At 44.7% G+C, this 15,863-nt stretch overlaps 2 protein-coding genes across 3 annotated transcripts; both read right to left on the reverse strand.

Moving 5' to 3' along the window:
* Positions 1-4,143: 4,143 nt before the first annotated feature.
* LOC115171362 (GTPase IMAP family member 7-like) lies at positions 4,144-6,780 on the reverse strand. Of its 2 annotated transcripts, none has more exons than XM_029728101.1 (3): positions 6,613-6,780; positions 5,795-5,982; positions 4,144-5,688 (listed from the first exon to the last, which is right to left on the reverse strand). In XM_029728101.1, exons 1-3 carry the CDS (start codon positions 6,635-6,637, stop codon positions 4,810-4,812), a joined length of 1,092 nt encoding a protein of 363 aa, XP_029583961.1. In that variant the 5' UTR covers positions 6,638-6,780; the 3' UTR covers positions 4,144-4,809. The 2 variants fall into 2 exon arrangements, with proteins under 2 accessions (XP_029583961.1, XP_029583962.1); XM_029728102.1 differs by having other exon boundaries at positions 5,795-5,949; positions 6,613-6,779.
* Positions 6,781-8,278: 1,498 nt separating this feature from the next.
* Positions 8,279-15,822, reverse strand: LOC115171363 (HMG box-containing protein 4). Its single transcript, XM_029728103.1, has 13 exons — positions 15,743-15,822; positions 14,937-15,018; positions 14,650-14,786; positions 14,487-14,562; positions 13,781-14,371; positions 13,441-13,644; positions 13,106-13,308; positions 11,241-11,322; positions 11,077-11,141; positions 10,833-10,932; positions 9,910-10,085; positions 9,611-9,733; positions 8,279-9,436 (listed from the first exon to the last, which is right to left on the reverse strand). Exons 2-13 carry the CDS (start codon positions 14,971-14,973, stop codon positions 9,392-9,394), a joined length of 1,839 nt encoding a protein of 612 aa, XP_029583963.1. The 5' UTR covers positions 14,974-15,018; positions 15,743-15,822; the 3' UTR covers positions 8,279-9,391.
* Positions 15,823-15,863: the final 41 nt, after the last annotated feature.

Genomic DNA, 15,863 nt, shown 5'->3' on the forward strand with positions numbered 1-15,863 from the left:
TCTGTGCAAACAGCAGAGCCACAGAGCTCCAAGTTGATTCTGTGTCAATGTGGCGTGGCACCATTCGTCCTACTTGTCTGTCTTCTCCTCTCGTCTCTGTAGATCTCAGTTAAGCTCCCTCAACTTTCAGATGAAATGGTATCATCATGAGCCACATGACTTGAATGTGGACCAGAGTGACATTTGACGTATGCGGTAAGAACGAGTGCATCGCCCCTCTGTGTCTTATTCATGTGGTCGAGGCAGGATTATGACTTGATCCAATGAGTTGAACTGGAGAAGTGAGGCTGGGGTCAGATCTGCCTTGAATTAAACCAGTGTTGTAGCAGAAATAATACCATCACCTCCCCCAAGCCCAGTAATACAATTGGAGGAAAGTGTGTGCTTGTGTTGGCCTGCCGGAGCCCCTGATCAAACCACAGGTCGGTGTCCATTACAGAGAGCAGGGTCTCTGCTGATGGTTCAAACACAGCCCACAGCCCCAGCTTCAAAAGGCTCTGCTCACCGCACCCACTTATAGCCAACGGCGCATGTCAGTTAGTGTGGACCACACTATTCATCAGTTATGGCCAGCTCTGGGGCCATCCAGCACCCATAGTGAGTCGTCATTAGTCCGGAGTCAGGCCCCTCCCCTCCGGTAAATTCTCAAGCACTGGCTTTTGTAGGTGTGGTGTAAAACCACAAACCCTTAAGAACTGTCACACAAACAACAACCCAGCCCTCCCAGCCCTTTATCCCAAGTTCTAAAACTTTCACCGCAACACAGATAGCTCTTTTTAAAACTCTTTCCAAAGCTGTTGGGAAATTTGGCCTGGATGTGTGTCTTTTTAAGATGGCTCAGTTTTGCCTCCTGCTCCTCCTCCTTATGTAATTGCCTCTTGTCCATCCACACCCCTCTTCCCTCCCGTGGTGCCGCTCTCACACACATAAAACATCTCACAGTAGGACCACATACTGTACACTCCTCCTGACAGAGATGCAGACCATCTCTCTCTCTCTCTCTCGCTCTCTCTCTCTCGCTCTCTCTCTCTCTCTCTCTTTCTCTCTCTCTCTCTCTCTCTCTCTCTCTTTCTATCTCTCTCAATTCAAGGGGATTTATTGGCATGGGAAACGTTTACATTGCCGAAGCAAGTGAAATAGATAATAAACAAAAGTGAAATAAACAATAAAAAACAGTAAACATTAGACTCACAAAAGTTCCAAAATAACTTTCTAATTCTCTTTCTTTATTTCTCTTTCTCTACTCTCCCCATCTTCTGTCTCCATCTCCATCTCTCTCCACATTTGGCTCGGGTCCAAGGCAGGCCAACAATGTGTGAGGGGATGAAAGGTGACTCTCATATTGGCTGGCTGCACCAGTCCACTTCCACCCAGTCGTGCTTCTCCCATCCTAAACATCAGTCCAGCTGTTGGTGCGTGCGTGCGTGTGTGTCCCACTGGATCGTGCTAGCTCCCCTAACCTCGGCAGATGTGCGTGATTGTAGGCCTACAGTCATGTTGGCCGTGGTCTCTTCTTTGTCCTGACACTTACATTGATTTGCGTGAAAGCATGCACTAAATTAGTGCTGTCCTTGCTTTCAATTGTGCATTATAATAAATGTTGTTAAAAGCTACAGAATATGTATTGCATGCTTTACCAATCATAGCAGTGTCAAATGGTCTAGAGACTGAAATAAACGGATTCATTTGGAAGTTCTATGTTAACTGTTCCATGTGATTATTGACAGAGGTAGGCTTACCCCTTCTAAGGTAAAAAATGTCAAAAGCCATAATAGTAAATCATGTGTTTGGCATGACATATCACCTCATGAAGCAATAAACTGACACTACCATTCAACGTCAACTACTTTAATATTGCCAGCCAGCTATAAACATCTTCAAACCCTTCAATGCGCCGTTACAATGGACACATCTTCCTTGCATTATTATTTGCTAACTTGGCCGAAGCTTTCATCTTGGCTTTATGAGTTGTCGCACCAACCCACTCACGGACAGGGCAAATGTTAGCTCCTCACCGTGCTTCGTAAACAATTGCAGACACACACACGCTCACGCTACAGGGAGGAACATGAAAACAGCACTAATAGAGAAAAGATGAGTGGACTTAGAGCCTGTGCCGTGGAGAACACTTGGTGAGGAGAGAGGAGAGCAGGCAGGCAGGCCCGCTGGACCTAACTTTTTAGGCCTTGCTCTGTTGGAAGGGGAACAGCATGGGCTGTGATATAATTATTACAGTATGCCTCACTATATGCAAAGCAAAAAAATCTATGACGCAAAGTAACAATCAACCTTGAATTTCCAAGTTGGCATATCACTTGCTACCCACCCAGCAGGCTAGCCACCATCAAAAGGCCTTTCTAATATCTAGACACACCATATCACCACATTACTAGCCCACATTTTTCATAAAAGTTTCTGTCTACCTTTCTCAAAACGTATTTTTGTAAATTCTGGTTGGCACATGTAGTATTTGTTATTTCCTCTGTGATTACCTCCAGGGATAAAACAGTCTCCTTTTATATGGTCCAGATTCATTTAGCCAGTGCTTTTGTAGCCTGCTGTATTTTTATTCAGATGTTCTTCTCAACAAACCACAGAGACCAGACAGTATTTGATGTGTATTAGAGGGTATACTGTGGTTGTAATCAGTCCTGTCCTGTTGATATTTTGAGTAGTTTACGGTGAGTGCTGTGTAAGCTAGCAAAGGGAGAGGCCTTGTCTGCGGTGGAGGAAAAAGTGTGTCATCCTGTTTATTTTCCTTTGGTTTGCGCAATGATAACAACAAAAATATTGCGGTGTCCACGAATCACAGCGAGCTGCCCCCACTTCAATGGGGGACCACAAGGTCTTTAGAACAACATTTTTGCTCTGAGGGAGAGCTTCAGAAGTTACAGCCGCTGTGTTAATGATGGGTCACTAGTGATTCCATGAGCTGTTTGTTCAGATTTTGGGCTTTGGTCATGCATAAAGGCACAAATCAACTCCGCATCCTTTGCCGTCCTGATGAGGCTTCAGCCTCTGAGGATCAACCCTGGGCCACAACTGTCTACACAGACGAGATACAGCCTCCCTCTGATTTAGGCCTAACGGCATGGTTGCCTCAACTCACATTATCTGCCTATGGAAATCCATCTCCCTACTTTCCACCCCTCTCTCATCCCTTCTTATTCTTTCTTCTTATCTCCCTCTATCATTACTCACTGTCCTCTCGCTGATGCATACCCAATAAGACAGAACAATATTTGGACAGGTGTTCTTTTTTATATGCATTATCATCAAGGGGTCTACTGGACGGGTGCACCACGTCATTTGATTGCAGTTTCATAAGGAATGAACTGGCATCATACCCTGGTTCACTGTAGACCGCTATACTGTAGTCCGCACTATACTGTATGCGTAATCCTTAACAATAAAAAACTGTTTAGCACCAATTTTCCTTTACTTTTAAACTTTCTTCTTTTTCCTGTTTCAGACAACTGTGGAGGCCACATCTGGAAGACAGATGTAATCCCTGAGCATGTTCTCTCTCTCTCTTTCTCTCGCTTGCGCACACATATTCACTCTCTCTTTCTCGTTCCTTTCCTCCCTCTCTTTTCGGGAAACATGAGAGCTGGACTAATTCTCTCTCTCTCCCTCCCTCCCACCCTTGGCGGACCACCCACATTCGGAAACGCCTAGCTGTTCCACAGGCAGGGTCTCTGTCAGCTTAGAGAGAGAGGGAGAGAAACTTAGAGAGAGATGTAAAGATGGGTTTGACTGATGGTTTTAACAGAGTATCAATTACATCAATGTCAAACTCATAACCTACCCTTTTGCATAAAGAGAAAAGAGGAAGCTTTGAGAGCAGTGCTTCAGTGTTTTCCAAAGTCAGAGGCACTTTCACTTAGGACTCCACACTCATCACCACTATTATTAACGCCCTCTACACGCTCCAGCAATTGTCCTCAGCTAACACACACTGCTGCAGATGGTCCGTCTATAGCGGAGGTCTCCGTTATCTATCATGCATCATGTGAAAATCTTATTTTTGAAAAGTAGCCTATACTCCACTCCTAAATATAGTGCTTGAACATTTGGCCCAAAAATGACCAAATTCAGTCTGAGGGAAATGTGTAATTGTATGATTTAAAAGTATCAACTGTGTGACATATACAGGACAAAACAAATTGTATCTTTATTTCTTTTAGTTAGCAGTAAGGTATTCATTTTCAGTTGAGCTCAAATATTTCATGTTTAACTTCAATGTTTTGGTCAACGTCTCCACCAAGTGGATCATGTATGCAACTTCCCTTTATTTGAAGTCTTTAGTAGACCCTACCATACCTTCTATAATAATTGGTTTTGAAAATATGACCAGTCAAAATAGGCATGCCAGCAGTGAATTAACAAATATTATAACAAGTATTGTGAGGACTGTACATTGGTCAAATACAAGCCAATTGTGTTAATGCTCAATAAAATAAGTGCAGTGAAATGACAAAGGGAAACTAAAATTGTTCTACTTAATATTCACCATTTCCAGCACCACCCAGCATCAACATATGTGAAAATGGTGCGTTCCTTTATTTTGTAGTAAAAAAGAAAGAGGAAGATGATTATGACTAATTGTGAGTAGGCATTATTAAAAATAGCAAATGGTTGATGTCAACATTGGAAATGCTTACCTTTCTCAATATTTTTTACTACAAAACATAGAAATTCACCATTTTCACATATGTTGATGTGGTGCTGGAGATGATGAATATGATGTAGAAAAATTGTGAAATGTCCCTTTAAGGTTAATAACTGGAGATACGGATCCCATTGCCATTATTTGTTTTTCTCTGTCTTCGGGGTCTTCCTTCTCCCCACTTCAGTGGCTACTGAGCCCACAGTGGCCCCCAGCATCCGCCCAACGGGCCCACCTACAAACAGGCCAACGAAAGCCCCCAGCAGAGACTCTATCCTCAGCATCTTGGGCAGCCTCCTCAGCCACCCTGTCAACCCCTGCCACAAGGACGAGAGAAATGAGGGAGAGGAGGAGGCAGGAGAAAGAGAGGTAATACCCTCGGTGTCTATGTTCAGGTTGTGCACACTCCTCTCTGCCTCCTCCCTAACTCTTGCCATCTCTTCATCATCTAGCTCTTCCTCTGGAGGTGAGGCTGAGGAGGGCACCTCTTCATTTAGCTCCTCTCCCCCTCCCTCTCTTCTCTGCCGCACGATCTCTGCCTGCTTCTCTCTCACCCTGGCCTCAGCCTCCTGGTAGAGGGGGCAGCTGTAGAACTCCACCCCGCTCTCTTTTACAGTCTGTTCAACCTTCTCCAGCAGCTCTTCCACACTCTCCCTCTCATCCTTCTCTCCTCTACTCCTCCTCTCCAGAGAGTGATAGCGGTCTCCACACATCACCACCAGCTCCAGTAGGTCTTTACGTCTGGTGGCGATGTACTCATCCAGCTGTTGTCCCAGAACCATCTGGTCTGTGTGGGTGAAGAGGACCAGGGTGTGTCCACTGACTGCAGTGGGGCCAAAAACCTTCTCCAGGGCCTCCAGGGCCCGCAGCTCCATGTCAGCCGGCCGGTCCACAGGGACACACAGCAGGAAGGCATGAGGCCCCGGGGCGGACAGGGCCACGCAAGAGGAGACATGGTGCCTCACCTCCTCCGGGGGGCGCTCTGAGCAGAACCAGTCTTGGGCGACTACCACTGATACCTGCAGGCAAAAACAGTGTGTACTGTTAGATCCTCTGGTTGACATTTCAGTCATCTGATCAGTGTGTAGGCTACTGTCCTTTTAAAGACTCAACAAAGTATCTTACACATCTCCCTGCAATGGTTCCTCTGTGCTTCTCACAGTCCTGAGTGACAGCTGGCTCACTGGCAGTCTGGGTAAGGAAAGCCTGGCGGCCCAGTATGGCGTTTCCAGCTGCACTCTGTCCTGCTCTTGCCCGGCCGAGCAGGACCAGCCTCAGCTCTGCATTGGGACAAGGCGAGGAGATGGAGTGTTCTTAGAAAGGGAGGATTCAGTAGCCCGCACACATCACAAGCTTCGGTCATCTGATCTCTGCTTTCATTTTCCGTTTACATTAGCACTGTTCAATAAGAAAACACTTTTGTATCTCTGAAAGTTCTGCCAAAATAAGTATTGTAACAATGGAGACATTGTACATATTTTTCCTGTGAGACAAAAAAAATTATATGAATAGAACGAACTCAAATCACAAAACATCTCATAGGATATACCAGGGTTTCCCACACTCTGTCCTGCCCCAACCCTGGGTGCAGGTTTTTTGGCCCTGGCACTACACAGCTGATTCAAATAACCAACTCATCATCAAGCTTTGATTATTTGAATCGTCTGTATAGTGTTAGTGAAAACCCCCAAAACGTGCCCCAGGACCGAGTTTGGGAAACCCTGGGCTTTAAAATGTAGAATACGATAAACACGTTTCATCGAATTCCAAAATACAGACATCAGCTCAATCGCAGTAGCCTCCCTCATATTCTAAAAACTGACAGGCCGTGAAGTGCGTTTGTGGCGAGTTAACAGTGCACAAGCGAGTATGAAGCAGTCATAAACAAACGCGAAGTCAACACTTCCTGAAACCTGCGTGAATAATTGGCAGGCAACACTTACCTGTTTGTGGGGGACCTGATGCCATCTCTTGCTTGTGCGATATTGCCAGATATTCTTGCCGTATTTAGTATGCACTCTAGTCAACTTCCTCGTTCTTACGTCCTGACTCACTAGAAGAGGGATCGGTCTGTGCCGTGTGCTTCTGTAGTCTTCAGGGCGTAGCCGTTGTCATTGCTCTTCAAGAACAGCCTGTTTTAGCATGCTACGTTTTTGTAGGGTATTTTGACGCAGTGACAAAAAAAGTCAAGTAGGCTGACTTCTTCAAATACCAATTATGCAACATCATTAGAATCAATATGTTCAAGGCAAACTTGCTCAAACTTCCAAAAATCGAATCTGTGTAGGCCGATAATCTGCCAGAATTGAAAGGGATGTACAATATATTATGTCAGGGGTACTGCAGGGGTCCAAGAAAATATAAATATTTGTACTTCAATGTTTTTATGAATATTGCTAGCAACAACAGCAGTAGAAAAGAGAACACTTTATTTCTCAACTCCTAATATTTAGCAAATTAGATTAGATTAGTTTATTAATCACAATGACAGGGTCGCAGATGTAATTGCAGGGTACAGTGAAATTCTTAAGCTTCAAGCTCCAACAGTGCAGGTCAAAAATATACAAAATTACACTGTCTTTGGTATTACACTCACTGGAGTGTCTGACATAGGCTTTGAAAAGCACCTGCAAATAGGCTACCAGTGCCACTGGCTATTTGTACGCTTTTTTTTATTTGGACATACATGTTTGACAACATATGACTAACCTTTGTTTAACCAGTTAAACAGCTGCTCTTAGAGAAAAGGTGTTACCTTTCTACATGATAGGCTATGCTAGAGTTTATGTGGAGAGGTCAAAATAATGAAAAACGAATTATCAAATCTATTAATTTTAAAATGTTGATGAATTAATTCACCTAATGATAAGACAGCGTGATATTTTTCGGGGGCTAGAATGGGGGTCCCTGGAAAACCGGTTTGCCTGGGAGGGGGTCCCTGGGCAAGAACATGTTGAAGACCCTTGTGCTATGTCGATACTGATTATACACATACAGTGATTGGTCGCCACAAATGGTTTGTTTACATTTCTACCGTTGTGGCTAGATGAAGTAGACCTACAGCGCCATCTAGTGGTCACGTCGGGGACAACAGTTGTTGACAACGTAGCGTTGGAACTGAGCCCTTTTCCGAACGCCTCGATCATACCAACAGTTGGACGCAAAATGGTACGCGGCATCATCTGGATATGTGCGCAACAAAGGTTCAACATTCATCTTCTGCTACCATTTCTGTCAAGTCGTCTATGCCTATAGTTTGACTCATACATTCGATAAATCCAACGTATGCACCAAACAGAATGCACTACAACGCAATGTTGCAAGTAAAACGCAGCGTTCCATCGGACATGTCCTTCTGATGTACCAACATTCAAAGCACTGTCAGAGTGATCGTGGCGTAACCTTGACCTCGTTCTCCTAAACTGCCACATCATTTCACCCAACCTGCTGCGTTGGTTCTCCTAACCTGACACGTTAATTATCCTAACCATCTATGTTAGTTCGCTTAACTTGCTATGTAAACAAACCATATGTGGCGACAAATCATCAGTATCACCAAACGTTCTCTCAATTTCTAAAACGTATGAACAAAGTTAATCACGCTGTTGACCAAATTATGCAATATTTTACTTCTTGGTTTTAACAGAGACTCCAAAGCACTTCATTAGGGAAGGTTTTGCATTCCTCCCTGGCTGAGGCATAGAGGCATGTGGAAGCAAAGACATAGTGTTCTAGTTCTACTCTGTCTGTAGAAAAGACATATCCTCAATCTGACAAGGATCCTGAGGATTCACAAGCAGCTGCTGCAGTTCATGTACAATTCACTTTACTCACTTAAACATAGCAATTTCAGTTGTCGGTATAACTGGCCTTAAAATGTAAATTATCTTGATACACTACAATGGTTTGTTACAATAAATATAAGCCTTATTCATTCATTGGTTTGTGTAGGAGTCAGAACAACAGCTGTAGTTGAAAAAAGGTGGTGGTGGTACATACCAGTCATATAAGTCTGCTATGCTCAGTCTGCATGTTGACACTGTCATTTTTATTTTCAACATTTCCATACTGTATACTCAGAGGAAGAAATGTATTAATGAAAATGTGGCTTACAGCTTTGTGCTTCAAAAGCTACAAATACCAGAACAGAGGTTTGATTGCAGTTGCCTCAAAATGTTTCTATCGTATACAAATTTCATTCTACAATCAAAATCTAAACCTTAATACTCAGTAAAATAGCATATATACAAAAGAGCAAGTCATTATGTAATTAACTGGTAAAACAAACATGAATAGTTGTCAAAATATATTATTTTCATGGTATGTTGATGGAAGAGGAACGATGGTGGACTTGGGCCCTGGCTTGTCCTTTTGAGTAAAAACTATCCTCTGGAGATACTGTACACACACACAGAAAACACACATTCCCACACGCACAAGAACATACAGTTAAATCTGAAGATGCTAACAGACATGCCAGAGGGAAAGAAAAGTGTTCATTAAAATAGGTTTCAGTAAAAAAGAAAAGAAATTATTAACACATTTTAAAATACATTTTAAAAACATGTTGAAACTATTAATATCCACGTTTTCCAATGCGTTGCTGCATAAATAATAGTCTGCATCCCAAGCCACGCTTCTATAATTGGCACTCTCACTCCAAACGTTTTACTTCATGGCAAGGACACTCAGTAGACGGGAAAGGAAATGTTTTTGTTGGTTTCACAGCCCTGGCATGATGTAGGCAATGTTGTCCAAGGTGTTGGACTGAAAGAGACATACAAGAAGGAGAGAAATGTTTCAGGCTGGCCTTATGCAACACACTTGCTGTCACACAAAGTGCTGTCACTACAGCCACATATTTTTACTTTACAGCCCAAGTGTGAGATGAAACCTTTCAGAACAACATTTCAAATAGACAGCAAGGTGTGAGTGATTTACCAAGACTTGGCGGGGACATCCGTTGAGCTGGGGGATCTGTGCTGTGAGGCAGGTCAGGGGTCCCAGGGCACACAAGATGGAGTCCAGCAGTACAGAGAGACTGCCTGACACCGCCACCATCCCCTGAGTGAGGTGAGAGCAGAGGCAGTTAGTCTAGTGGTCACACACAAATATTTGTTCAGTCTTTACTCATATGAACGTGATAATGAGACATTTCTGTTGTAGGTGAAGAGAGTACGTTTGGACACAACAGCTAAGTTAAAAGATGCAAGGAATAGGTGGTTGGTGTGTGTGTGTACCTCTGTCTCCTGTAATCGGTGGCCGATGAGGGACAGGGACTCTCCCAGTAGCTGAAGGTGGGCGGCCGCATCGATGGGGTCGACATCAGGGACCCGTGCTGGTGACAGGGACACACCCACAGACGCCCGGTTGGGGGACACCAGCCCTGCTCCCAGCCCCATGCCCTTCATAGAGCCTGAGACACACACAAATACAACATACGCAGTGACCAACTGACCCTGAGTGTCCTGTGGGCGACTGAGAGAGAGATAAAGCAGCATAGAGAAGGGACAGGACTACTGATTGACTTAGTATCACTGTCAAAGCTGATAGAGCTGCAAGGCCAACGTGGCTGCTGATGGGCTCTTACTAGGGATGCACCGAAATCACATTTTTGGCCGATACGATATCTGATATTTTCTTTGTCAAAAAAAAAAAAACAATACCGATATTTTACATTTTAGCGGCCTTTTAAGCATTCCAGTACAGTTAAATAGTTAACACACACACACACACACACGGATGCAGCGGTCTAAGGCACTGCATCTCAGTGCAAGAGGCATCACTATAGTCCCAGGCTGTATCACATCCGGACGTGATTGGGAGTCCCATAGGACAGCGCACAATTGGCCCAACGTCGTTACATTTCACGTAAACCCTGTTTGTCTGCATCGAAGTAGCAGTCCTTGTACCTAGCATTGAGCATGGTGGTGACACAGTAAAGAGGCTCAGAGAGAATGCCACCGAATCGCTTGTTCACAGCCTAAGTTATAACCCCACGGTCGGTGTGGGCAGTTTTGATGAGCAGGCGTTTCAACTTTGACATCGGTTTTGCACGTCGGCGTTAAACGAGACATTGGGCCGATGCCGATGTTGCCATTTTTAGCTAATAGCGTTAGATTCCGATATGCTCACCGATTTATCGTGCATCCCTAGCTCTTACCTTTGCTTTTGACTCCATCTGTGGAGCTCTTGCGTTTGACTGTGGTGGCCTCAGCTTTGTTCTGCTTGTGCTGCAGGTACTGAGCTTTCTGCTTCCACACCTATGTGTATATAGAAGCAATTTAGGCTATGGACCATGACTCATAGCATAGTGCTGGCACGCCATTCTTAAATTGATTTCAAATGTTTAATCAGAATTATCAATCAAATCTCTTCTTAAATTGGTCATTTCAAGTGAAACTTACCAGTTTATCTTTTTCTGGGAGCTGTTTCCACACCTCTGCCAACTTTTTGCTCAGCTCCCCAAACACTGCAAACAGTAAAGTCTTTCTTTAGGTTTTGTATAGCATATGTACCACAATCATTAATAGTTACAATGTAATTATAAAAAAGGGATAACTCTGCCCACCTAGTCCCGGCTGCTCTGCATTGATGTTGACCCTGTACTCTTTACAGAACACCTGGTACGCTGTTGTGTTCTTCTTCTTGGGCTGAGAGAGAAAGGAGAAGCAGGAGATGAGCAGTAATATATACTGCTCAAAAAAATAAAGGGAACACTTAAACAACACATCCTAGATCTGAATGAAAGAAATAATCTTATTAAATACTTTTTTCTTTACATAGTTGAATGTGCTGACAACAAAATCACACATAAAATAATCAATGGAAATCCAATTTATCAACCCATGGAGGTCTGGATTTGGAGTCACACTCAAAATTAAAGTGGAAAACCACACTACAGGCTGATCCAACTTTGATGTAATGTCCTTAAAACAAGTCAAAATGAGGCTCAGTAGTGTGTGTGGCCTCCACGTGCCTGTATGACCTCCCTACAACGCCTGGGCATGCTCCTGATGAGGTGGCGGATGGTCTCCTGAGGGATCTCCTCCCAGACCTGGACTAAAGCATCCACCAACTCCTGGACAGTCTGTGGTGCAACATGGCGTTGGTGGATGGAGCGAGACATGATGTCCCAGATGTGCTCAATTGGATTCAGGTCTGGGGAACGGGCGGGCCAGTCCATAGCATCAATGCCTTCCTCTTGCAGGAACTGCTGACACACTCCAGCCACATGAGGTCTAGCATTGTCTTGCATTAGGAGGAACCCAGGGCCAACCGCACCAGCATATGGTCTCACAAGGGGTCTGAGGATCTCATCTCGGTACCTAATGGCAGTCAGGCTACCTCTGGCGAGCACATGGAGGGCTGTGCGGCCCCCCAAAAAAATGCCACCCTACACCATGACTGACCCACCGCCAAACCGGTCATGCTGGAGGATGTTGCAGGCAGCAGAACGTTCTCCACGGCGTCTCCAGACTCTGTCACGTCTGTCACGTGCTCAGTGTGAACCTGCTTTCATCTGTGAAGAGCACAGGGCGCCAGTGGCAAATTTGACAATCTTGGTGTTCTCTGGCAAATGCCAAACGTCCTGCACGGTGTTGGGCTGTAAGCACAACCCCCACCTGTGGACGTCAGGCCCTCATACCACCCTCATGGAGTCTGTCTCTGACCGTTTGAGCAGACACATGCACATTTGTGGCCTGCTGGAGGTCATTTTGCAGGGCTCTGGCAGTGCTTCTCCTGCTCCTCCTTGCACAAAGGCGGAGGTAGCGGTCCTGCTGCTAGGTTGTTGCCCTCCTACGGCCTCCTCCACGTCTCCTGATGTACTGGCCTGTCTCCTGGTAGCGCCTCCATGCTCTGGACACTACGCTGACAGACACAGCAAACCTTCTTGCCACAGCTCGCATTGATGTGCCATCCTGGATGAGCTGCACTACCTGAGCCACTTGTGTGGGTTGTAGACTCCGTCTCATGCTACCACTAGAGTGAAAGCACCGCCAGCATTCAAAAGTGACCAAAACATCAGCCAGGAAGCATAGGAACTGAGAAGTGGTCTGTGGTCCCACCTGCAGAACCACTCCTTTATTGGGGGTGTCTTGCTAATTGCCTATAATTTCCACCTGTTTTCTATTCCATTTGCACAACAGCATATGAAATGTATTGTCAATCAGTGTTGCTACCTAAGTGGACAGTTTGATTTCACAGAAGTGTGATTGACTTGGAGTTACATTGTGTTGTTTAAGTGTTCCCTTTATTTTTTTGAGCAGTGTATATATATATATAAATAAAGCATTTCACTACACCCGCAATAACATCTGCTAAATCTGTGTATTTGACCAATCAAATTTGATATTTACTGTACATATATATACTGTACAAAATGCAGTAAACACTGTTTAAAAGCCTAAACTACCCATCTGTTTTGGCTCTTACCTTATCTTTCTCCTTCTCGTGCTTTTCCCTTTCCCTCTCCCTCTCCTCCTTCTTTTTCTTCTTCTCCATCATTGCTACTTCATTACTTTGATGATGGTGAGTAAGGATGGGAGTAGGGATCGTGGCCCCCATGGCATACATTCCACCAGCTGCAGAGTGATTGGCTGGGCCATGGGTATGCGTGTGGCCTCTCGATGGGTCCCCTGGAGAAAGCATACAAGGAGCACATATTAGAATGCATAATAAAAGTAACTGTTGAAGTAACCAATGTTAAACATCTTTCTGCAATAGGACTAAGGCAGACTAGAGGCAGCGTTCCAAAAGTTTCTAATCACCTCCTGATCCTTTGCTGTGCTTCTTCTCTCTCCCGCCTTTGTCTTTCTCCCTGTCCTTCTCTTTCTCCTTTTTCTTCTTGCTTTTCTTGCTCTTCTTCTTTTTCTTTGAAAGATGCTTGTACGAGTCGTCTATCACCAGCTCTCCTGCCTCCAGTTCACCCCCTGAGGAGGAGCTGTCTCCCCCCATACCCCCACCATAGTGCCCTGACACACAAGAGAGAGAGGACATAGGGTTCATGCAGGAATCAACACAAATACAGGAAAAGTGGTTAAGGGCACATACAAATGTGTTTCTAATAATGTCTCTCATAGCGATAAATCTAGCCAAAGGCCCTCTTACCCTCCACCTCCACTTCTTTCCCCACAACAGGCAGTGGATCTCGGCTCTGCTGCATCTTCTTTGGGACTTTAGAGAGCTGCTTCCGGTCTCTGTCCTTCTCCTTTTTTATTCCCCCTTTTGAGGATGAGGAGGAGTGGGGAGGGAAGGGAAAGCCCTCTCCTTCTGCCTTCTCCTTAGGCGAGACCATGAGCTTCATCCTCAGCCCATCCGGCTCACGTATGTTCAGGAGATCTCCTTTAGGGGTACCGGTACCACCATGGAACAGAGACGACGACTTGGAGGAGTGCTTTTTGGAAGAGGAGGATGAGGACATAGGGCGGGAATGAGAGGAGTGGCTGCCTTTGCTTCCTCCAGTGCTCCCATCACGTTTGCGGTCTTTGGAGGAGTGGGAGGAAGAGAAGGAGGGGTAGGAGGGCTTCTTGTGCAGGTGTGGGCTCGGGTCTGAGCCGGTGGCCATAGGGGAGGTGATGGCCTGTAGGAGCCCCATGGCTGTGTCTGTGGGATGGGAGGAAGACGAGGAGGACAGGGAAGGGGAGTGGTCTGATGACTTTCGCTTCTTCTTGTGGGGCGGTGGGCCTGAGCCTTGCTGGTCTGGTAAAGAACATAGTGAAGGGAGAGTGAGAACATAATGAATCGGTTCAGCATAAAATTCACGCAAATAATTCAATATTTTTTATTGACAGAGCAGAATTCCTTCCTCTCTTACCTCTGTAATAGTAGTCTTCACTGTGCTTTTTCTTCTTCTTGTGGGAGTCCCCTCCCAATAAGAACATTTCTGAGTCCTAAATGAAAAAGTCAGGATTTGACTAAATTTACAACCAACAGAAACTACATGGCACTACATTTTGAAACCAGTGTTCTGCTGTTACCTTGGGCCGTTTCTTGGAGGACTTGCGGACCTGTGCAGCAATCTCCTCCTCCTCTCTAAGCAGGTCCTTGTATGATCTCCTCTTCTCTCTCTGACTGCGACCAGCTACAAGGCCCACTTCCCCTTCCATCCCTACCTCTGAAAAAGAGAGAGTTGTAATGCACATTGGGAACTTCAGGCATTGCATGACAATTGGAATGATGATGATGACTTTTAATAACTAAATTATTGACAGATTTCTTCAAAATAACATATTAGGCACAAGAGGAAAGAACCGGCACAAATTACCAACTACTCCCTTCTTTTTGATCTCCTCAAAAGCCATGATCTCTCTTTTCTCCTCAACAGGCTTGCGCGTCTCGCTGTGTCACTAACAATAGCAAGATATTAGAACACAGTCATAAGGATATGGAGGAAACATCAGCCACTGACTCAGCCAATATAACACAGACATGCAACTTGTGACTTGGAGCAGTTTTACTGCAAAATACAGGATATTTACATTTCACTGTGAATGGAAGGTTGTCAAAAACAAGAGACAGACAACAATAAAGAAGTCTTTTTACACCAAATTGATCAAACTGAGCAAGCCTCTTCAAAATAGCAAGAACTGCCTTGTTACAACTCGCCACCACATATGGGTGATGAGAGAGGACATTCAATTTCTGTAATTGCTGTCTCTCCTTAAACTTTGGATAACCGTCTACACTGATAAATGGCATGCTTGCGCCTATAGTAATAATAGATACATTACAAAACTGAAGTGTGTTTAGGCAATTGAAGGATAAATTCCCGCCTACTTTCGAAAAAATACACAAACACACCCCCTTTCATTAGCTGAGAGTCCCTAACTCCCAACATTTGCAACCTCTTCTAACTCGTATTGCTGATTATGTGCTGGGTTATCCGGAAGGCACTGCAATAGCAGTCCGTGGCTTCTGGTGCAGCTAGGCCTATGTCAATCTAAACAGACAAATAAATACATTTTCATGCATTTGGTTCATACATTCTGTTTTAGCATGCTCAGGTGAGAATATGTGAATTTTACTGTCGCAAAGAGAGAAGAAATGTACAATTATATGTAATTTTACTACCTCTCCGGATTCACCAATTTACGCGGTTCCAGTCGCCATCTTTGATATCAGTCTACAACGATGCGCTTCGGCAGGGGGAGGGACTTGACTGGGATGTAGCGAATCAGAACAATGAAATCGT

Source organism: Salmo trutta, chromosome 32 (assembly GCF_901001165.1).
Source record: "Salmo trutta chromosome 32, fSalTru1.1, whole genome shotgun sequence".
NCBI lineage: Eukaryota > Metazoa > Chordata > Actinopteri > Salmoniformes > Salmonidae > Salmo > Salmo trutta.